The sequence below is a fragment of the Diabrotica virgifera genome, chromosome 9 (assembly GCF_917563875.1).
Source record: "Diabrotica virgifera virgifera chromosome 9, PGI_DIABVI_V3a".
In the NCBI taxonomy this organism is placed as follows: Eukaryota; Metazoa; Arthropoda; class Insecta; order Coleoptera; family Chrysomelidae; genus Diabrotica; species Diabrotica virgifera.
Window position 1 is genome coordinate 215,891,791 of NC_065451.1, and position 24,293 is coordinate 215,916,083.

A 24,293-nucleotide genomic window follows, 5' to 3' on the forward strand; every position below is an offset into this window, starting at 1 on the left:
ATTTTTTTCATTTTAATTGTGGCTTATTTCTCATATGAATAATTAATAATAATAATTGTTGCCAAAAATTTTAACTAAATACGTATTTTCTGAAAAAAATTATATAATAAAATAATATACTTACAATCATAAAATGTATAAAAAAAATAAAAAATAGTAACTTGCATTGGGGATCGAACCCGCTTCCCGTCGATCCCGCAGATTGAAAAATCAAAGTGCTTTCCCATTTCGCCACCTTCGCGTATCTGTCATATGGGAATATACACCAACTGAATGTTTACATCATAAACTTTTGACAGTTGTTTTTATTACTTATATGAATTTAATCAGATTAGTTTGATTTTTGTGGAATTAAAGGAATATTTTGTGGAATAACAATATATTAGGTGAATATTGGTAGAAATTTTGATGGTAATTAAATTATGTAAATCAAAGCATTACATACTATTTTGGTAGGTTCATTTTAAATTTTCCAAATAGGTAGGTACACTTCGCGTCATATAAAACTGGTACACTTTTTTTTTCCAATGTAAACATGTGTTCAGACTGACAATTATTGTTCGTTAATCACTTCGTTGTTGCCATCACAGATAACGGAATTGCACTAAATCTAAATACAAAAAAATAACGTTTAAAATGTATATTTCGAATTGTAATACAGATATTTAAATTACACACTTGTTCACTGTAAAAATTATTCATTTTGTATTAATTTCTAATTAAATTTTTAATTTTTCCAGTGTGTTTTATTTATTCTACACAACTTAATGCAGTTTTCTCCTACAATTTACGAGAAACCAATCACACCTCTCGATTTGACATTAAACATAATAATTTAAAGTCATGTCAAGATTTATTATCTATCATTATTTTTGAATTGAAATATTTTCATAAATTATAATAAAACACGAATCAATGTATGGATACTTAATTGAGATGACCGATAATTACAATTGTTTTAGTTTTTAGTATATTAAAAAATGCGGTTTGTCGCACGGCCCCGTTTTTACCTAGTTTGATATAATATTTTTGTTGAACTGGCAACGTTACCCTAGAAATTGGAATGACACTTGTGACAAGATCAACTTACACAACTTGAAAAACACGATTTTCGGTTATAAGAGTTGTACCAGTTTTTTTTGACGCGAAGTGTACCTATGTAATTTTTTATTAGAATACTGAACCATTTACAATTATTACGTACCTGTCGCTTTTAAAAACTATTTAAAAAGTCACTACAATTATAAACTTGCTTTTTTCTCTGCCATTACAACAATAAAAACTAATATACACAACATTTGTTTATTCACAATCTCCATATTGAACAATTATTGACAGATGATTTTAACACCCAACCAGATCCCGTATAAAGTTTGAGCGACTAATACCATACTGTCGGTGTGCGCATGCGCCCGGAAAAATAAAAATTCACCCTCGTGCCTAAAGAAGTATAACTTCAAAAATATATTTCAGTGGTTATAATTTAACACATTGTAGTAAATATTTGTATTGTTTCAGCAAGACGGAGCTCCAGCTCATTTTGGAGTATCCGGACGTTCCCGAACGATGGATTGGTAGATTAGGTGTAGAATTGAATGGCCTCCTCATCCACCTGATTTGAATTCTAAATATTATTTTTGTTAGGGATACTTGAAAAGTAGAATTTATAAAACTAAACCAGCAAGTGTTGCAGAGCTAAGGCAAATAATTATCGATGAATCCATACCAATTTCAGGAGAAACATGAAGAAATGTAATAGACGCATTCTTCCACGTACGAAGGCACGATATGCTTTAGGGTGTTGTATTTAAAAAACCAAAATGACGTGATATTTGTCTCTAACAATCCATTTAAGAGATAATTAAGTGTTTTCAGACTTTTGGTTCACTCTGTAGATACTTTGAAGAATATAATATTATGTTAACAATGTACTTACAGCTGCCATGCCGTCCGCCCAATCGCCATGTCCTCTCTGCAGCATCTTTACTCTTTCCATGTCGTTGCAGATCTGAACCACGTCCCCTACTGCAAATTGTTGTTGAGGGGTTTCGTTAAAACCGGCAGAGTTCGTTGGAGTCGCTACTTTCGTCAACACGGCTGGATTAAAAGTCCACCTACTCACACAAAAATAAAAATTATTGCAAATACGTTTAAGCGAATCAGGGAAGCAGTGAAAAGTCCAAAACCTACTAAATTTTTGCAGTTGGATGCACCTCAATGAAACTTGTTGCATTCAATGAACAGCACTCTCCCAGGTGCCTCGAATGACCATCGCCATTATGATATTCGTGGTCAGCGACCCCAAAAGTCTCTAGGAAACGAGCTTACACTGATTTTGTATCGAATTTCCATAAAACGTCAGTGAGGCCCGTCATAGGCACCAGGTGCCTCGGAGACCATGGCCATCATGATATTTGTGTCAATTTTCGTCAATTATTTCCGAATTACTTTATGAATTCTCTATTGCTTCGAAATGCATTTTGGAAAATGCATTTCCTTAAAGTTACCATTAAATTGTTATCATGTAACGAACTCAATTTACATCCCACGTGTTGGGAAGGTCCATACCTTACCTAAGGACATTATTCTTTTTTATTTATATCCATCGTATGGAGTTTTAATTAAGTATGCACCTTTAATGCAACTATACAACATTTAAAGGGTCTTTACCCTAATATTTCTTTGGTGGCTCAGCTGGCATCCTACCCGTTTTAACACTGACGATGATTTTTAATAAAATCGAAAACGTTCTCTGATGTAGCCCTTAAAGGGATTTTTAATAACAATTTTATATCTTTTACAAATGATTTTTTTCCAATTTTTGCATTTTCCTTGTTCAAGAATGCAATTTTCATTTCGTCATCATCACTTTAGTTACAAAGTTTGATAAGGCTCTGACGAATCGAGTGCAATAAGTTTCATTTTTTTAACATCCTTTATTTATTGAAATCTGTTTCTACAATTAAAAAAAACAATAATCAATAGGTTTATCATATTAACATAGTGAAAGTCCATATAGTGATAAAAATCCTTTGCGATACATTTCTGATAGTAAGTTTCATTGAGATCCAAATAACAACAATGTAACCAAAGTTACAGCAGGAGACCAATTCACTGAAAATATTCCAACACCGGGAGGAATTAGACAAGGAGACAGTTTAAGCCCCTTCTTGTTTAACCTACTCATGGGCAAAAAATAAACAAAGTAACATCTCTTAATCTCGGATGTAGAATGGGCAACAAAAGAATTGGTATGGTGTGCTACCCAGATGATGCAGCAATTATTGGCGAATTAGAAAATGATCTTCAGAGACAGCTCTTTCAGTTCTCTCAAATAAGCCGCCAACTAAATATAAACATTTCTATCAACAAGACTAAATGTATGTCAATAGCAAAAGATCCGCTCAGATGTAAGTTAGTGGTTGAGAACAACCCCATAAAACAGGTGATGCAATTCAGATATCTGGGTATAGATATATCAAGCACCCACGACCCAGTGAAGGACCTGAGGAGTCAGATCAACACAGCATCTGCATTGTCAGGATGTCTGCCGGAGATAGTCTGGTCAAATCCATATATGCGCACAGATAGTAAAATTCTAAGTGTTGCCGAAATAAAAACCCTAAGAACAATAATGGGGAAAACAAGAGACAGAGTGAGAAATGCAAACAGAGAGCAATGCAAAATTCACGATATTGTAAGATGAGGAAGGCAGCGCAAGCGGATGTGGTACAACCATGTAAGACGAATGGATGAGAATAGACTCCCAAAAATTGCCCTAGAAAACAACCCGCCCAGTTCAAGACCCCCGGAAGACCACCTAAAAGATGGAGGGATAGTTGGCAATCTACCTCCCAGGAAATTAACCAGAAGCAACTTTAAAATTAAACAGATCGAAAGATCTCCAAGAAATAAAAGAAGAGATCCAAATGCCAACATCCAACTGCAAAATGTGATAGGTTGATTGCTTCATTGCCTCGGCTAGTTTATAATACAGAAAATTTGAGTAAATTATGCTTACCTATTGCCGCTATTGTAGGCTACTACAATGTCATGGTCTTCGTCGATGCCTACTACAGTTCCAATACTGTTTAGGCACTCAAACATGCCATCAGTCCAACCTCCATGGCCGTGTTGTAATGACTGTACAATCTCCAGTTCTAAATCCACGTTGACCTACAAGCAAAATACTTTACTGCAACGAAAAAAGTCTTCTGATCGATAAAAAATCATGGAAAGCAGGAAAAAACGCTAAATCAGGTCAAGCAATATAAACTTTTATATTTTTATCACAAAAGTTATTCTATTAAGTTATAAAGTTATCAGAAATGGGAAGCTAAAGAAAAAGAAGAAGTCCAGAGAGCAGCAATAGTAGGAGTATAATAAGGGGAAAGTGGTTGTGAAATATAGGAGAGCAAGGGAGAAGGACTGGGAGAATAAGAAGAATATGGGGGAAAGTAGAGGAAGGAATAGGAAGTGGAGCAAAGGGATGAGGAAAGTCTGGTGGAAGTAAAACGAGGAATAGGAGGGGGATTTTTTTGTCATTGCCCAGATCTCATAACCATGGGTTACTAAAACTAGGGGTCTAATTAGTGTTCTGTAGATAGTTATTTTGGTTCTTTTGTCTAATAATTTCGATGTCATCCATCTTTTATTAGCATGGTATTTACGATTCCCACTTAAAATACGTGCATTTCTATTGATTGATTTCTGTGCCCAGATATGTGCAGGTATCCACATGTTCAATGGTTTAGTTTTCTATTGCGATATTATTTTCATTGTCAGGTGTTCTTTAGATGATGATGTACTTGGTTTTGGTTTTGCTCTTTTTCATGCCTCAAGATCAAAAATTTCATTGAATATTTCCATTAGTTGTTGCTTTCTCCTAGTAATGATAGGCTACATCATCTGCATATGCAGTAATGTGTACTGATTTGATATTCATATGACCGTAATGGTTTTTCTGATGAATGCCTCAAGAACTAGGTTGAACAGCATGGTTGATAGTGCGTCTCGTTGTGTCACTCCCACAGAGTGAGTACTCCATCTACTCTAACTGTGGAAGGAGGAGAAATAGGAGCAACATAATGAGGAGAGTATTAGAAATTGTAGCAGGAAGATTAGGAGGATTAAAATTAGGAGAAGGATAGTATTTATTGGAAATATGAAAACTAGGGGGTTCTTTTGAAGAGTCAAGAAATTATGGGGAAAAGTTGGAGGAGGAATAGGAGGAAGTTGATAACAAAAGTATGAGATAACGTAGCAGGAGTAATAGAAGATGGGTGATAAAGAAGAACAGGAAGATTTTATGGAAACGAGAAAACTAGGGGTGGAGAACTTTGGGTGAATAAGGAAGTTATGGGGGAAAGTAGGAGAAATAGAAGCGGAATAATAAGGAAAGTATGCTAAAAAGGTAGTAGGCGGATTATACAGGAGGAAAAAGATAAATAGGACAAAGAGGCTAAATAGGAAAAGAAACATAGTACATTGGAGAAATGAATGTTTTCTTACCTGATCTCCAATCTTTAATCCAGGTGGAGCATTCCTTCCGGGACCATGTTCTCCCAAACAAGGTAGATGATCGCGATAGACGTTTTGACCTTTGGCGTCGTTTACCACCTTCAAATCCGCCATTCCTTCGAACCCAACTCTATATAAATTTTTGGAACCGTTGTCCCAAACTATGTATGCTGCCGATCTAGGACTAGCTGCGGACCAATCTTGAACTTCTTGAACCTGGTGAAAAGAACGAAAAATTTAAATGAGGATTAATGAAATAAAATCCGCAAGGAAAGAATTTTCCTATAGCTTGCTGAAACCATTATTCACAAAAAATTTTAATGAAAATCGTTTAGGATAGGATAAAAATTATTTAAGGACTATACTTTCGAGCAAACTAAATAGCTGGGAGGAAATACTCAAAATACTGTGACAGGAAATCATTGCATCCATGCACTCAATAGAATACTCATAAGTAAAAATATATCCAAGGCAACTAACTAAGAACATACATATATGAAACTGTAATAATACCAATAGTTACGTATGCCTCAGAAACCTGGAAAAATACTTCAAATGATATTTGAGGGAGAAATAATAAACAATCAGTGGACACTAAGAGCAAACAAAGAGTCAGAAGAATTATATAAGAAGCCTAAAAGAATAATTTATTGTAGTAGTAAGAGCACAAAGACTTAGAAGATTAGAAGTTAGAATGCCAAAAATCTTGTTAAGCGCTACAATAGGTGGTAAAAAGAGAAAAGGAAGGTCTAGAACCAGATGAAGTCATGAAGTTAAAACACCTAAGGTGTCTCTATGTTAGCACTTGGAAAGAAAAAGTAAAGAACCAACATGAATGGAGGAAGATTGTAAACCAAGCCATGAGTCTACTTGGCTCATATGCTCAAATGCTAATATATTATTATTATTGACAATAAAAAACTTACCTTTCCACGCCTTCCATTCCCTCCATCCTGATCCTCCCATTGCCAGTCTACCCCTCTAACAACTCTAGCTCCAGGAAAAATTCCTCTAATAGCAATTTTCTTTGTCTTCCTTCTTGTCTCGAGGTAAACCCGTTCATTCCCTGGCGTAGTTATCCTATAAAACCTATGCCTCAGCTGATGTTTGTCTCCATGGTAGCACACAGAACACAGATCGTAGTTTCCACATTCGGCACACTTCCATCGAATGCCGAAAATCGGTTGTTGACGGCAGGTGTCGCACATGGTACCTTCGTGTTTCACGCCAGTAGGAGCACTGTCGAGAATTCTTAAGTCGTATTGGCCGGAACAGCGGTAGTTAGCTGCGGTACCGTTGTCCCAAACTACAACGACTTCATCTGGAGATTCAAAGTTTCGGACTGTGCCTACATGGCCCTCTCCGCCATCCTACAAAAAAAATAGTTTTTAAAAATAGTTGCGTACATTAAAAGCAAAAGTTTTTGAGTTGGTTACTGTTAACTATCTTATTCAAAACTGCCCCATACTGTTTCATGGGGCTATGGGGTCCTTCGTATATTCTGGATGATTTTGAGTGTAATTGTCTCAAAAAAATCCAGTCTTATATTGTGCCTGCTCATGCACTGATCCGGCCAGTTAGGAATCTTACACTTTTGGCCAAGAAACGCATAAGCCCCCAATACTACACAAGGAGGATAGAACTAGAGAGAGAGATTGTCCCATGTTAAATTAAGGCTATGGGTACATAATTCGCAAATATTTTACGTGTATCCCTACTGTTTCTGTCTTTACACGGCAAATTACGTAGTAAAATTCACACTGGTGTGGATATGTAAACATTACTAGAATGTCATTCTACTTGAAAATGTCATAATTAATTTAAAGAGATGGCTTTTGAATGTTCTTGGATAACTGTTATTTTTATAATTGCAAATTATTAATTCAATTAATAAATGTGATAATTTTTTCACTAACTATGTTTTCAGTGATTGTAATAATTTATTTGTACAACAAAAACTAATAATCAATCGAGAAAAGAGGAAAAGTGTTAAAGTGATTTTTTAATAATGTGTTGTTATTTTGGAACGCTTACAATTTTGAACATCTCTAACAACAAAATACTTGGATCACAGGATATATCTGATGTATTCTCTGCTTGGATCTTCCACAAATAATACACAATAAATAACTTTTTATTAAGTTCACGTCTTAAATCAATTATTTATCAAATACACTAATTTAATCAATTTCTCAAAATATTCCCGATGCAACGTCAAATATTTAAAATTGTCACTGATTGTCAGTGTCTGACTGACAATATATGCTGACAATATTATATTCGGTTGAGTGCGTTGTAAGACAAAGACAGATTTGGAAAATATTACCACGGCATTGTGTTCATTTTTTTCAAATCCTGAAAAAACCAATAAATATTTTTGAAAAATTTAAACGCAGAATGAAAGACTAAATTATTACCGAGGGCCGAAAGTCCCTTAGAATAAATAAAAAGTTTATTTTGAATGAGATATTTGAAATTAAAAATCACACTAAATTTTCTCTTAGTTTTTTCACCCCAGTAACTTATTAAAATAAACATTATAGAAGTTCTCAGGGACTTTCGGCCCTCGCTAATAACGTAATCTTTCATTCTGCGTTTAAATTTTTCAAAAATACTTATTAGTTTTCTCAGGATTTGAAAAAAATGAATCCCCATTTGAATAGCATTGCAGCCGAAAATACGTACCGATCCTCTTAATAGCATTTTGGAAGTTTTAAGGAGTTTTAGATAGCTCCAGGTTGGTGTAGATTATTTTAAAGGCCAGTGAAGGTCTTTATAGCAACCAAAAATATTTTAAGAGTGGTATGGAATATTCAACAAGGTTCTTGAGGATTACAGAGACAATGAAATGTTTTAAGAGTTGAAATTACTTGGAATTTCATTGTTAGTACATCTAGAAGTCAGGTTTAAAAACTGTTTTTGATAATTTCTCAAGACTCTGGAACACTTTAGGAACTCTGGAATGTTTAAAAATTGTCCTTTAATATTTCATAAGATAGTGGAAGACTTCATTCAGTTTTTTTCAAGGAGTTTAATACATATGTGAAAGTTGCTGGAATCCTGCAGAACTTCAGGGCATAGTTAAACGGTTTGGGACTGTCCTGAAATTGTTTAGATAGTCTGACACAGCTGCATAACAGCTTACATTGTTGAAGACTGCCTAATAGAATGTTTTCTCAGTCCTTTAGACTTCAAGTGTCTTAAACAATGATGTTTGAACGTTTTAAAAAGTCCCAGAAGCATTTTAGGGCAGTCTTAAATGTTTGGATACTATTCTAAAATATTTTAAGTCATGGATAGTTCCAGAGCAGCCTAGATTTTTGAAGTCCCTTCAGGACTTTATTGTTTTAGATGTCTTTGCAGGACTTTACGGAAGCTTAAGGCTGACCTGAAGTTTATTAATGGATTTAGGGATGATTCTGAAATGTGTTAAGGAATAATAGATGATTCCAAGACAATTTTTAATGTTTTTAGTGCCCCTATAACACTTTAGGACATCCTGTAATGTTTTAGTACTATTAGAAAATATTTTAGAAGCGATTGACAGTTCCAATATTATTATCCATATTATTTTAGAGGATTCTTCACAACTGACTAAGATCTATTTAAGGTTCCCCTTTAGCTTTTTCTAGCAAGTGTACACTTCATATTGAGTGATTCTAACTTAAACTCATTTTGGTATCTCGAAGTACTACGGTGAAACCTGCTTATTAGAATACCGGTTATAGGAATATCCATGTTTAAGAAGTAAACATTGGAGGCCACGAAACATTTCTAGTTGCCACCAATGACTGGTTATTTAGAATATCCCAGTTATAGGAATACTTTTGCTTCACACAGAGGCCATTCCATTAAGCAGGTTAGAGTGTATAATATCTAAATTTTCCTCAATAAATGAATCCTTTATTTTATTGTTTTTGTCACTTCTTAGATTGACCAAAACATTCATATATTTACACCATACCTTTGTTATTCGTTTTTCTTTTAAACTGAGTCTAACATTATAATGGACTTCTAAACCACATTCAAATAGCAAATTCCCAACTATAAACAAACGCATGTGTTACTATTCGCCGTCTCATTCGTCAAGATGCTGTTAAATGTAATTTATTGCCCTAAACGAGGCGGATTCACATTTTACAGGTCCAAACTGGTCAGTCTGCAAACTGTAAATTAAAATTGTAGGTAGCGTGTTGGTTTTTAAGATACACTTCAGGACGACCCTGTTTAGCTTCCATGCGCATTTGTTTACAGTTGGGAATCTGTAAAATGAATGGACTTTAGTAGTCTCCTAGAGTTTACTGTTTGGTTTTACCGAGATTCTGTTGTTGTAGAACATGTTTTTAGGAATCCCTTCCATTTTATTCACAAAAATATGGAGTGGAATCATAAATAAGAAGCTAAAAGAGATGGATAGGATAGCTGATCAACGTATAAATAGAATTATAACTAAATTATTGGAAGATATGAGATTACTCAACATTAAAAACTGTAAGCAGGAAACAATAAAAAATATATAGGAAATAAATGGCAATCAAGCTATGGGCTTCATAAGCTGAAGAGATAACCTAAAGATGAATATAAATTTCTAAAAATCTTCCATAAATTACTTAAATGTATTAATATGTAAATATAAATGTACAGTAAAACCTTGATATAACGGACCGATTAGGGGGACGGGGTGTCCGTTAAAGCCGAAAGTCCGTTATATAAAAATAGGTTTAAAATAAATAAAAAAAAACTTCTTTTTTGAAAATATGTACACTGTATTTAAATATAAATAAAAAACACAAACAAAATTCTATTTAATTATCTTCAGAAATTCGTCGTGAAGTGATGTTGTTTGATATCGACACGCTTGCTTTCGGTAATCCTGCTTTGAAAATCTTACCTCTGAGAACTTCATTTTTTGCAGTGTTGTTTTGCCTTCTTTGCTATCTTCACTTCCATCCTCATGTTTTAGGTTCATAACTTCATCTGCTATTTCACTTTCAGTCATGATATACCCATGGACACCTTCATCTACTTCTAGCCATTGTAAAATAAAACATCTCAGCTACCTACTTCTTCTCCGGCATTATTAGATATGTATTGTCTTACAGAAACCAGGAATTTCCAACCCTTCTAATCTTATGTCTGCCAGCGGCGGCTCGTGGGTCAATCTTCAGGGGGGTCATTTTGGTTTGAAAACTTCAAACTGTTGATTTTTTAAAGTATTTAAAAGATCTTTTAGCATTTATATTTTAGATAAAAAATACAGACTTAGATAAAACTCAATACTATTTACCCTAGTTTTCCGAAAATTAAATTTGTCTTTTTTTAGAGTAAATCTTTTAAAAAATATAGGAAAAATGGTATGAACAGGTTATTGACTGATATATAGATAGGAATATTTATAGTATAATAAATTGTAAATTTATTAAAACGAAACTTACTTTAAATATTTTTATATTTTAAGTCAATTCTTCTATCCTTTAGTTCTGCAAAATAGTCTATGACCTTCTCATTGAAATTTGGAATGCTCTTGACAAGCGTTTTCTCGATGCTCAGCATAGACAAGGCACTAAGTCTAGGTTGTCCCATCGTATTACGCAGGAATGTTTTTACTCTTTTTAAAGTAGAAAAACATCTCTCACTTTCCACGGTTGTCATAGGGAGTGTGCACAAAATATTTAATAACTTCACTGCTTCAGAAAATGTTTCAGACAAATTCATGTTAATAAAAAGCTGAAGTATGGCTACTGCACCAGCACTATTGCGAAAATCCTCACGACAATATAAGACTTCAAGTTCCGATTTTAGTTTGGAAATATTCACTGTGGGATAATTAGCCGTCACCATTTTTAAAATATTTTGCGGAAAGTTGGTAGTGTATGCTTCAAATTTCTCTATGTAGAATAACTGTGAAATCATGAGATGATCATTGAAACTAAACCTGTGATTTATTTCAGATATAATAATATCACAAATTTCAAGTGCAGTTCGTCGCTTTGGATCCTCTGCAGTAGTTTTTCTTTTTTTTGCTGTTGATGTGCTTGGTACTTCTGATTCCAAAATAGTATTTCTAATTATTTGGATATTGTTGTTAAAAGACAGGATACAATTTTTGACAGATATAACATCAATGTCTCGCATTTGCAATTGTTTAAACAATATATCAACATGGGGCATTATTTTATGGAAAAAATTTAACCAAAATAAAAAATGCTCATCTTCCAAATGTCTTTTTAAACCAGTTGCTTGATTTATATTGTTACCATCTTGCTCCTCATCAATAATTTCCTCTAAGCAAGATTTTAAATCATCTTTATAAGTGTATACAATTTCAACACATTTTGTATTGAAAGCCCATCGAGTAGGCGCAGCTTTAGGTAGCCTTACTTTAACCACTCTATCCAGAACCATCGTACGTTTTGGAGATCGGCCGAAAAAGGACGAAAATCCGTGTAAATTTGCAAAAAATATTTTTATCGGTTTGTGTTGACTCGCCGCTTTTTGGAGGATAAGATTAAATTGATGGGCATAGCAGTGAATGAAGTGTGCATTTGGGTATATTTCTTTAATTTTTGTTTGTACTCCTCCCAGTTTACCGCTCATGACTGATGCACCATCGTAACTTTGGGCAATCAATTTTTCAGGTGCTTCATTAATTTTTAATAATTGAAGTTCTTCCAATATTACATTAGTTAAATGTTGTGCTGTAGTACCTAGGGGGTTAACAAATTTCCAAAATCTTTCATGTACAATACCAGTTAATACATATCGCAATATGATAATCATCTGCGTTTTATTGGAGCTGTCTGTGGTCTCATCTACTTGAATGGCCACAAAATTTGTCTGGCCAATCTCCTTCATGATATGAGTATGCACAATGGCTAACATTGATTCTAAAATATCGTTCTGAATTGTTTTCGATGTTCCTTTAAATACTGTACTTTTTTCAATGTGTTCTTTAAACATTAAATCCAGTTCAGAAACAAAATCGATAAGGCCCAGAAAAATTCCACGATTATTGGAGCTGTCACTTTCGTCATGACCGCGCAATGCAATTTCGAAAACTCCACAAAATTTTACACAGTCGATTAGTTTGTTTAAAATATACCTATTTTTAGATACCAATTCATTAAAGTCATGCACAGATTTACGATATACACTATCAAGTTGCTGTCTTATGTTAACACGTCCTAAACTTGCGTAACTCATTGATGAATTTATATGAGTAGTTGAAGAGGCATGTTTTGTAATTTTCACTTTTAAATGCTTAATGTCAGTTACTCCATTTTTCGCCCATACAGCGTCATTCGAAAACAGTAAACACGGATAGCAAAAAAATGCATTTCTCACACTGCAGCCACAAATCCAATCACACAAATTGTACATTGATTCTTTAAAATATCTTTGAATGTCCTTACCCCTATCCTTTGTTGTTTGTTTTAAATTCATGTTTGGTTTTGGTCGACCACTTTCTTTTTTCTCAAGCCGCCGTTCATAATTTAGTGTTCCAGCAGATTTTAAGGCAATTATTTCGTCAACAACACTCATCTTGTTTTTGTTACAATCACAAAAAAATCCAACAAAACAAAATAAATTACGCAAATACGCCGCGATCGATATAGACCTGCCGTGAAGTGCGGTCAGCAGACGGTAACTAACTAAACGTGAGGCCGTCGACTCTACTAGAGGTATACGACGGAAAGGTCACTCCCACTCTCGCCCACGAAATTGCTATCTGCCGTCTCTTTTCTATTTTACATGCATTTGTCCATAAGCCATAAGAACTGTATATAGACAATTTAAAATACGGCCCAGCCACGGGCTTGTGTATAGCGCGAGGCGCGACGTTATTATATCTATTATATTTGTTTTGCCAATGCAGACTGCTGAGAGAGAATTTTATATTTCAGAGTGAAGTTTTAGATAAAAGATATTTTTAATAAAATTGGTATTTTTATGAGATTATTTTAGGGGGGTCATTGACCAATTGACCCTAAGGAGGAGCCGCGCTTGATGTCTGCATCTTGGCCAACAGACAATTTTTTTTACTAGATATTCGTTTGGTTTCCAAAATTATTCCCTGATCCATGGGTTGAATATGAGATGTTGTATTTTTAGCAAAAACATACAATTAAAGTTTTTAGATAGGTGTTGCATTTGGGGTCCACGGGGACCATGTTGGTATTTAATGTATCTTGGTATGTGACAGGTTAAGCATGTATCATATCAACAGGACGTTTATAATTTTTTACATTTAACCGGATTTTTCGTCCGTTATATCCGAAGTCCATTAGTTATATAGAGGTCCGTTATATCGAGGTTTTACTGTATTATATCTGTAATTGTATAGCAAACGCTGAGTCGTCTGAGTTTTCAACATACTTGCTTGATATGTCATTCGATAACGTTATTTTAAATTAGTGGAATTCTAGGTTAGTCCATTGAAAGAGTAAAACTATTAAAATAGGAAAAAGTTGTCAACATAAGAAAGTAAGAAAAGAATCATCAAAACAATTAGACAATAGGTATAGCTACTGACAATAACATTTAGATTAAACTATTGCGACACACATACAGGCATGAGGTACATATTGGTTTTTAGAGCTAAAATACTTATGTAAAAGTTGCCAAAAAGAAAGTAAACAGTGACTAAATAACAACAGAATTACGGGTACAACAAAGGATTATGTGAAAGACATAATCTTTTTGGAAGACTACTGCAAATAGAAGATAGTGACAGTAAGCACATATATGTAGCACTTGTATCCTGTTGAATTTTGCACTAAGAGGGAACTATCCTACACCAACAATTATGCAAAAATTAGAAATGGAAGTATGCACAATAAGATGCCAAGGAAAGACATCAAAGTAACAAATAAATAGTTAAACACTCATTATGTAAATAAAAATAAACCAAATAGTTTTGTGTAAGAAACAGTTAACTATCTATTAGTCGCATTGTCTTGGTATGTATATATGACTTTCAGCCACTATCATTATCACAGATATTATTACTCTAAAAATATTTATTGAGTGTGAGAAAATTCTAACCTGCTTTCCCCATTTCCAATCAGGCCCTCTGACTACCCGTGCTCCTACTCCTTCCATAATCCGCGGATTGCGGGCTACTCCAGGAGTAGTCCCCACTGCGTTTGCGATTTCCATTTTTCCTCCTAAAGAAAATTTGGAAAATGGTCTTCCACAAAAATAAACACTAATGTTTATTCCCCGCAAAATATACGCCACTGTAAAGTGAAAGAAAACATGAAGGATTTGACATGGAGCCATGAACCACAAGATTGTGAAAAGTGACAGATGGTAAGGTAGCGCCACAATATAGGCAACTCCTTATACAGATGTCGAAATAGTCGTTATGGAGCGTTGTTTTATTCAATTCATGAATAAAAATTTCGAACAAAACTGACAAGACATATTAAAATCAACGCAGATAACCAAGACAGACCGTGTTTTTAAGTGTATAACATAAATCTGAATATATAGATTATAAATAGAGACCATCTGATAATTTTTTACTGATAGGATGAAGAGTTTTGTACTTGATGATTCTATACTCACTCCCACGAAAATAGGAGTGGTTTATTATACACAACCTTGTTTATTTGTGACTTTTTGACAACCGTCCCCGTAGATTGACAAGAAGATGACATGACTTGATTGATGTTTTAATTTTTTTACTGTTAAACAGCAACATAAAATGTACTATATATCAAAATTTTGTAGAATATGTGTTCAAACAGACGTAAAATTACTAGATCTCAACACTATGGACTTTGACAAAATCAAATTGAGTGAAAAATTGGAAATTTGTACCAAAATGGTAATGTGAAAGAATGTTTTATGTCTTCATAACTTATTGATTTTTTTGTTTAGGTTGTCAGTGAGGAGAGCCTTTCGACAGAAATTTGCCTGCAGTGTCTTGCGAAACTCAGAACCTCCTATGAATTTCTTAATATGTGCAAAAAATCCACCAAAAAGTTACACAGCTACTATAAGACCTTAATATCTAAACAAAATGAGGAGAACTTGAAGAACTTTATTAACACAGACCTACACGTATTTGTAACTCCAATAAGTGATAGTCTTTATAATTTTAATGATGTTATAGAAGACAGCGAGACAACATGCACTAGAGAAAAGCGTAAACGAATTACAAAGGAGCAGCGTTGCTCGCTCCTCAAAAGACTGTTATCCAACCCAGAACCAAACAAAAGAGAATGGTCTAAAAACTACCTAGATTATTCCAAAACACCCCCTGAACCAGTTATAGGTGGGTTAAAGAGTATTATCAACTTTACAAATAACTATGAATTTGGCATTAGCGTAGATAAGAATTCGAATTATGAAAGTACCCCTTTAGAAAAATTAACAGCGTTTTCAACAGACTTTTTTAGGAAAGACTTTACGGAGTTTAAGAATACAGTGCTCTATATAATAGAAAATAAAGATAATTTGTGTGATAGTGGTGACAGTGAGGATGATGATGAATTTATGCCACCGAAAGAAGATTGGCAACTGTTCAATGATGTATTTAATGGTAAGATCTAGTTAATGGTTAAGTAGAATTATTAGGCAAAACTCTTTACGAATTCAGGGCAGTCCTGATTGTTTTTTGAGTAACTGGAGAATTTCAGAGTACCTGCAATAGTGGAGGACTGTCCTGATTTGTTGGAAAAGTGTGCTGAAATGTTCTATGACATCCTAGATAACTCAAAGTTATCCTAGATTGTTTTAGAAGGTTCAGGAAGTACTTTAAAGCAACTTGAAACATTAAAATGAGCTGTAAATGATTCTGGTGTATTACAGGAATCTGATATCGTTAGGGACTGTTCTAAACTGCTTTGAAATATATACAAGACTCTGGAGGACTTCAAAGCTCCTAGAATGTTTAATTTTGTTGTAGAAGACCCCATATATCTTGGATTAAAATATTTCATATTGCTCTTAAAATATTTCATATTGCTGTAGAGGACTCCATGGAGTCTGGATTGTTTTGAGAGGGGGGTATGATATATTTTAAGTAGGTCTGGGGGATTTAGGTCAGTTTTGGGCAGGGCACAAAATATCCATGATATTTATATAAATATCAAAATATCGGATATATAGGGTGAGGCAGATAACTGGCCTATTAGAAATATTTAGAGAACTAAAGGCAACAGAATCATGAAAATTGGAATGAAGGGGTTTTGAAAGGTGATCTATTTAATGAAAATATTTTCATCAATTTTCCACTTCTGGTTATACCGGAAGTTGCTTAAAACTTCGTTTTTTTAAATGGGACACCCTGTATATTTTTAAATTTTTAGATTCTACTCGATGTCTTCTTTCTTAAAATATTGCTATTTTGTAATGTTATACAGGGTAGTTTAAAAGCTAATTACGTTTTTTTATTAATTTCGTAGCAAATTTCACACCCTGTAGAATTGTAGTGGTTGGATATCAAAAACTCTATTTATGTTAAAATGATTTTTAATATAGTCTACTATTATTAAAAATTATTAGTATAGCTAAATGTTAAATTTTATTATGCAGGGTTGGTCGGAACTCGGAATGAGGATTTTCTGAATTTTCTTAAATGGAACACCCTGTATTTTAGTATTGCAATGAAAAGACATTTTATGGTACCTTTTTATTTCTTAAGCATTCCCTATACCTAAATGCTTTAATTTGTGCTTAATTGTTAATCGCGCCAAGAATGTTAACTACGTAGGTATTTTGATAGCTCAACCATTATTGACAATTTTAAAGATCAGTCTAGATTAATATGTATTTATTTCCGAAAAATTATTTGTGATTGAATATTTTCACGACCAACCTAATAAAATTTCACGTATTTTTTGTTGAAATTAATGTTTGGCTTGAATCACCAATAACTCACAAATTAAAGCAGTTAGGTATAGGGAATGCTTAAGAAATAAAAAAGTAGTATAAAATATCATTTCATTACAATATTATAATACAGGGTGTTCCATTTAAGAAAACTCAGAAAATACTCTTTCCGAGTTTCGACCAACCCTGTATAGTACAATTCAACGTTTAGCTATACTAACATTTTTTAACAATAGTAGACTATATTAAAAATCATTTGAACATAAATAGAGTTTTTGATGTCAAACTACTACAATTCTACAGGGTGTGAATGTTGCTAGGAAATTAAGAAAAAAAACATAATTATCTTGTAAACCACCCTGTAAAACATCTCAAAACCTCATATTTTAAGAAAGAAGACATCCAGGAGAATCCAAAAATGTAAAAATATACAGGATGTTCCATTTAAAAAAACGAAGTTATAAGCCACTTCCGGTATAACCGGAAGTAGCAAATCGATGAAAATATTTTCATTAAAGAGATCACTCTTCAAAACCCTTTCATTCTAATTTTCATGATTCTATTTCCTTTAGTTCTCGAGATATTTCTAATATGACTTTTATCTGCCTCACCGTGTATATGAAATATATCCGATATATATCCAAAATTTGATATTTATGATATTTTGGAAAACATTTCAATAGAGAAACTAAGTTGACCAAAATAAGACTAAACGTAGAATGTAACAATATAAAAGATATATTTTTACTTAAATAAAAAATACAAAAATATAAACGTACGTATGGTAGTACCTGTGTTACATAAACAGAAAATAAAATGATACGAGTATCCAAGTAACAATAAACTAAATTAAGTAAAAATATTGAAAACATTAATTTAAACATATAGGTATTTCTATTTTTCCAAAATAACTTAAAATTCTGAACATTTAAAAAATAAAATCAAAATTTAGAAAATTAATTAAGATGATGGTTTAACAACGGAAGTGTCTGAATCAAAACCAGTAAAGCACCCAAGACTTAATTCTGCCTCTTCGTTTTCCTTTCTTTCAGTTTCTTGTTCAGGCCAAATCCATTCCAAATTGTCATGTTTTTGGTATGAAGAACTGTTTAAATATTTAAACATGAATACAAGTTTAGCAGCGTTTTCGGTTCCTAAATTATTTCTCAATTTGGAATGCACAAGTCCAAAGCCTGAAAAGCACCTTTCAATGCCTGCCGTTGAGGCTACTGCTGTAGCCTCAACATAAAGTAATTATTGGTTAATTCGTTCAATAAATATGTTTTATCAGGCCAAGCAGATTCAGTGATTGGAACAGACTTCTGCCATAAGAATGGATATGTTTTTTGAAATTTGGACCATACATGAAAGACGGAAAAGGTTTAGACTTTGAAGTTAGGGCCATTACAAATGGAACAAAATCTGTGTTAGTTGAATTAAAGTATTCATAAGCCTGTTCTTTTTGTTCGGTAGTAAGTCTTTCTCCCAAAAAGCGATGGTCCAGTAAGTTTCCAAACAAATGAGGCAAACCTAGAGCCATATTGCTCCTTTTGTAATAAAAGTTCTTAATTTGAATTGGTTGATCACTCAGATCTTCTTCCAGTTGAATCCAAATTTCTACGGCGACAGCAATTATTGTCGTTGGTTTTAACCTTCTTATGTAAAAATTAGTACGAAATAAAGTACTGATATATATCACGATATATATAATATAAATATCATGATATATATCCTCACGCCCTGGTTTTGGGTATTTATGTTGTCCCAGAAGTTTTCAATGTATTCTATAGTGTTTGTGCACTGTCCCCAGTTGTTTTAGGGAGTACTAGATTAATTCAGGCAAGCCTAGATTGTTGTAAAAGGTTCATATTATGTTTCGGGCAACTTTCTAGCTTTGATGGAATACTCTGGAATATTTTACTAGACTCTGTAGCACTTCAACAACACTGGAGTGTTTAAAAACTGTCTTTGACAGCTGTATAGGATTTGCTGTATAGGACAGCTGTCTTTGACAGCTGAAAACAGCTGTATAGGATTTGAGGCAGCTTGGAATGCTTCTGGCGTTACTCAATAACTTGCAAGGTATCCTAAAAATGAGCTGAAATGTTTTTAGAAGTCATCAATATAGCCCTAGGGTAGCCTATTTTGTTTAGATGCCTCTGAGTGACGTGAGGAGAAGCCTAGGAGGTTTTCAAACTGCTCTAAAACATTTCACAGTGTACTGAAAGACTCGAGCAGTCAAGCCTGGTGAATTTCATGGGTCTCTGCTCTGGAATATTTTGCTAGGCTCTGAAGGGCTACAAATATTCTGAAATGTTTTTGGTTGCTTTAGCGTATTTCAGGAGAAGCAGAAATATATGTAGACTCTTCTGAAATGTTTTAGGGAGACCTAGATCAATCTTGGACAATTTTCTCTTGTTCAGGGATTTCAGGAGTCCTGAAACCTTTCACTAAACTGATTGATGTATTGGATATTGTTCTGAAATGTTAAGAGGTCCTAAAATTATTTTAGAGGCTGAGAATGACTTTGAGAGAATCAATATGCAATATCAGCTTTGAATATCTATACCAGTGACGGGCAAAGTACGGCCCGCCGGTGGTCCATTAACATGAATAGTGAAATGAAATGAAATTCTTTATTGAAATAGAAGTCCTACTAACAATATTTAAATATGTATTTGCTAAATTAAATGTAACATACAATATACAATACATGCAATATACAACACATACAGACTTATTAAAAAGTATTTTTTATCCTGGTAAAATATATGTTTTCAGTAACTTTTTAAAAATTTGAACTGTCACTGCATTCTTAACACTGGGGGGAAGATGGTTAAATTCATTCATACATTTGTAAAACAAGGATGTCATTGTGCTATGTTTATTAGTTTTTTGAATGTCAAAATCTTCAATATTTCTTGTGGTATATGAATGAACTTGACCCCTCAATGTAACATATTCATTAAAATATGCAGGCAACATTCCTTTTTTTTTAATTTAAAAATGAAAACCATAGTAAGGTAGTAAAGCCTTTGTTGAACTGAAAACCAACCTAATGCAGAATACATCATCTCAATTGGTGTGTAGCCATTGCATCAAAGAATTGTTCTCATACCTCTGTTATACAAAATTTGCAATGATTGAATTGATCCTTTATCACCTAAATATAAAACACTTGAACAGTAGTCAAAATGGGCTGAATTATACTTCTAAATACAGTGATCCTTGAAGATAATGATAGATCTTTGCTAATTCTATTAAAGAAAAATAATTTTTTAGATATTTTCTTGCAAATATATTGAAAATGAGGTTTCAGAGAGAGTGTGTTATCCAGTATAAATCCAAGATATTTAATTTCATTGACCCATTCGATGCATTCATTATTAACTTTTAGTTTCAAATTTTCCATACTTATATTATTTACTTTATACTGACTAGAGACTATCATTGACTTTGTTTTACTCGCATTAAGTTTTAACTTGTTAGGATCCAAAAATATCTCGCTACTTTTTAACAACCACTGCATCCTGCTAACAACCTCCACAATATGATCACCACTGCATACAATTAATGTGTCATCTGCAAAAAGACCAATAAATTCCAGACCCTCAACATAATTTACATCATTGATGAAAATAATAAATAATAGTGCTCCAAGTACACTGCCTTGTGGTACACCAAAACAATTAGGTAGTTCTGTTGATTTACTTTCACTTTCACTTTTACTCAGAGAGCCTAAAACATTTTGAAACTATATTGTATTATAGAATACGAGACTAAAAGTAGAACTAGGGCTAAATATATTGAAAAATATTACTATTTGAATGTAAAGTGTTTTGATTTGCGCTGGTTTTGTGTTTTAGATTCAGAAGACAACTCATACCCCAACTGCACACCCGAATACACACAAGACGATTCAAAAGAAAGTATAGTTAAATTCGAGGAAGTGATAGTAGAACCAGACATAAAAATAAAAACAGAATTGGAATATGAAGATGAAGGCGAGTGCCTGATGAACGAAACAATAGACTCAATTAAACAAGAAGTTGCTGATGAAAGTGAATCAAACGACTTTTCAAGTACACATCATGATCCTAGTGGTACAAACAGTTTCGAAAGTGATTACACAATATCATCGTTGTTAACAATGGAGAAAGTGAGCTCAATGGTATCGTTAAAAAATTTCGTAGGTAATTATCAGCACAAACGAACTTTTTCACACAGTAACGTGAGGTGTAGGACTAGGGAGAATCCTTATATCAACCCTATGTTGAGACAACAGTTTTTGTATAGAAGTTTTAAGTGTGACAAGTGTAATCGGTACTTCAAAAGTCCTGGGTACTTAAAGGCACATTACTCGAAAGTTCATTAATGGGTTCTTTGTAATGTTATTTATTGTTTACTGTGTAAATATCTAAAGAATGATAGGAGGGGATGGTTTATTTGTTAAGTTTGAAGAAACTAAACCTTATGGGTTGTGTATATATTATGATGTACAGGGTAATACAAAAAGATTGGACAATTATTGATTTGCCAAAAAGGTTATACACTTCTCCAAGAAATTAATGTACCATCTTAAAAATGAGTCATTTTTGATGTGTCGAATTTCCTAAATCTGTTGTCCGATTTAAGTGATTTTTTTAATATGTTATAGCGTTATTCTTTAACAACATCGCTGTAATAATATTGGTGCTAGACAGGTAAATTGTCATTGTACACCGGATGTACCAATCAAACTGTAATTTTTTCTCAAAGTTTGCTTGACCCTGTGGAATATTCTAGCATTTATAAAATATTGAAATTAAAACCCAACTATAGCTTATGTTTTCTTAACATTCTGTTTTTTGATTCATTTGTTTATGTTGGATAATAAAACAGTTGGGTACTTTAACAACTAGCCCTGTTTTTCGTCAATACAGGGTGTTTTTAAATAAGTATGGAAAACTTTCAGGAGTAATTCTGCATGAAAAAGTGACCTCAATTGCTTTGTTTACTTACAAACTGATGATTTATTTATTGCTCTAAAACCGGTTAAGATATGCAAATGAAATTTGGTGGGTTTTAAGAGGTATTTATTGTGCATTTTTTGATATACAACAGAGCTGGGTAGGATCCGGATACTTCTGTATCCGGATACTTTTTATGTATCTGAAAGCTGTATCCGGATACTTTTTAAATTTTGTATCCGGTATCCGTATCCGTGATCAAATTTTAAAGTATCCGGCATCCGGTTACTTTTTTTATATTCGGATACTTTTAAATATTTATTGCCCGCCGATAATGCACCTAACGTAGACACAACACTGCCATTTCTTCAATCCAGATGTGTCTAATATGTTAAATCCCATTTTTCGTACTCGTCACCGTTATAATATATTATTATATAGCTAATGGAGCTTTGTTTTTACCTAATCAGTTATAAATCTTCATAAGTGCGTTGTTTAATTAATTACTTACATTTATTTTTTATATTTTCTATATCTCTCTTTTCAAGAACCCCTTTTTGTACCCTGTATAATTAGAAGAAATTATTTTTCGGATTATAATAAAGTACATCTTAATATTTATAATTTTATTTTGGTGTACCTACAAGTACAAATAAGTACACCCCCTAAAAAGTTTAAAATTTGAAAACTCGGCTGGTCCGACGCTGGCCAAATTCAATATCAAAAGCTCAGGCAGTAACACGTCATGCCCAAACGAAATTAAAATATGGAGGAGAACATCTAGCAAAAATGTGCATTAAAAGCTTAAATACTCGTTTTGCAAACATTTTAAATTTGGAATGGGAAGTTCCAATTATAGCTGCAGTTCTTCTTCCTAAATTTAAGCTTAAGTGGTACAATGTCGTAAATATCCAAAAAAAAACTATAGAACTGTCGCCAAAACAAAAATGGAATTGGAAAGTTGCAATGAATCAGATGAAAGTGGAGATCAAAATTTGGATGACTTTTTTGATTTTAGTAATTTTCGAGACCAGCAAGTGGACAACAGCTGTACTATTAATTATACACAGAATGAACAGGGTTCCAGCATCAATAATAAAACTTCAAAAGTACAGTTGGGAGTTGCTAAGATATTTGGAGGACAAAAGAACCAATTTGAACATCTTAAATGAATACCCAATCTTAAAGAGGGTGTCAATAAAGTACAACACATGCTTACCTTCGTCAGCACCAGTTGAAAGACTTTTCTCTTTTGCAACTATGATTGATACGCCTAAAAGAAAAGCTTTTAGCGATGAACACTTTGAGGTATTGGTACTTACAAAGGCAAATTCAAAGGCACTTCACTTCTGACTTCGTCAGCAATTGGAATAATTTCTGTATTAGTAGGTTTTTATTTTAATTTAATGTTTCCTTAGTTTATGTTTCAGTTTTATTATTCATAAGCAATGAACAATTTTTTGAGTACCTTCTGATTTCTTTCTCCATCATTTAATGTATTTTTATTATTATATATTACAATAAAAATACATGCACATCACATAGTTCTAATACTAATAATTTATGTCCTTCTTAAAAAAAGTATCCTACAAAGTATCCTAGGAAGTATTCGAAAAAAATTCCGGATACTTGTATCCGAATACATTTTTAAATGAAAGTATTCGTACTTATTTAAAAAGTATCCGGATACATTTTGAGTATCCGTATCCGGTATCCGGATACTTTTTTTCGGTATCCGACCCAACTCTGATGTACAATTAGGAATTTAATATTCACCACTGGCGCACATATGGGTAATATGACTCTTATGTCCGCCTATGGTGAACATACAATTCTTAATTATACAGTCTACTTTACAGTCAATCTTTTTGTAGCAGCCTGTATATCTATTTTATTTTATTGTGAGTTAATCAAAGTATGTACAACATGACAAACTTCATGTACCTGTAAAATATTTAAGGAAACAGTTTGCTTACATTTGCA

The 24,293-nt window shown here is 33.2% G+C and overlaps 2 protein-coding genes across 4 annotated transcripts in view; one reads left to right on the forward strand and one right to left on the reverse strand.

Annotated features, from left to right (window-relative positions):
* Positions 1–14,797, reverse strand: part of LOC126891626 (E3 ubiquitin-protein ligase mind-bomb) — a 339,864-nt gene extending 325,067 nt beyond the window's left edge. For 2 of the 3 annotated variants that reach the window (XM_050660846.1, XM_050660845.1), the window contains exons 1-5: positions 14,566–14,797; positions 6,447–6,890; positions 5,512–5,736; positions 4,022–4,176; positions 1,937–2,117 (exon numbers count right to left, since the gene is read on the reverse strand). In XM_050660846.1, the coding sequence (XP_050516803.1) occupies positions 1,937–2,117; positions 4,022–4,176; positions 5,512–5,736; positions 6,447–6,890; positions 14,566–14,679 (1,119 nt within the window). In that variant the 5' untranslated portion in view covers positions 14,680–14,797. The remainder of the gene's footprint in view (positions 1–1,936; positions 2,118–4,021; positions 4,177–5,511; positions 5,737–6,446; positions 6,891–14,565) is intronic. The other variant, XM_050660847.1, reaches the window with a different exon arrangement.
* Positions 14,798–14,981: 184 nt separating this feature from the next.
* LOC126891629 (uncharacterized) lies at positions 14,982–22,927 on the forward strand. The gene is made up of 3 exons (XM_050660851.1): positions 14,982–15,352; positions 15,406–16,069; positions 21,228–22,927. The coding sequence occupies exons 1-3, from the start codon at positions 15,230–15,232 to the stop codon at positions 21,734–21,736; spliced, it is 1,296 nt and encodes a 431-aa protein (XP_050516808.1). The 5' UTR covers positions 14,982–15,229; the 3' UTR covers positions 21,737–22,927.
* The last annotated feature ends 1,366 nt before the right edge of the window (positions 22,928–24,293 follow it).

What these genes read in the sequence shown, in the direction of transcription:
- LOC126891629 (XM_050660851.1), top strand. Translation starts at nt 15,230, where the DNA reads ATGTACTATATATCAAAATTTTGTAGAATATGTGTTCAAACAGACGTA. An exon ending in TGGAAATTTGTACCAAAATG is followed by an intron (nt 15,353 to 15,405) that starts GTAATGTGAAAG and finishes TTTTTTGTTTAG; the next exon opens with GTTGTCAGTGAGGAGAGCCT. An exon ending in GTTCAATGATGTATTTAATG is followed by an intron (nt 16,070 to 21,227) that starts GTAAGATCTAGT and finishes TTTGTGTTTTAG; the next exon opens with ATTCAGAAGACAACTCATAC.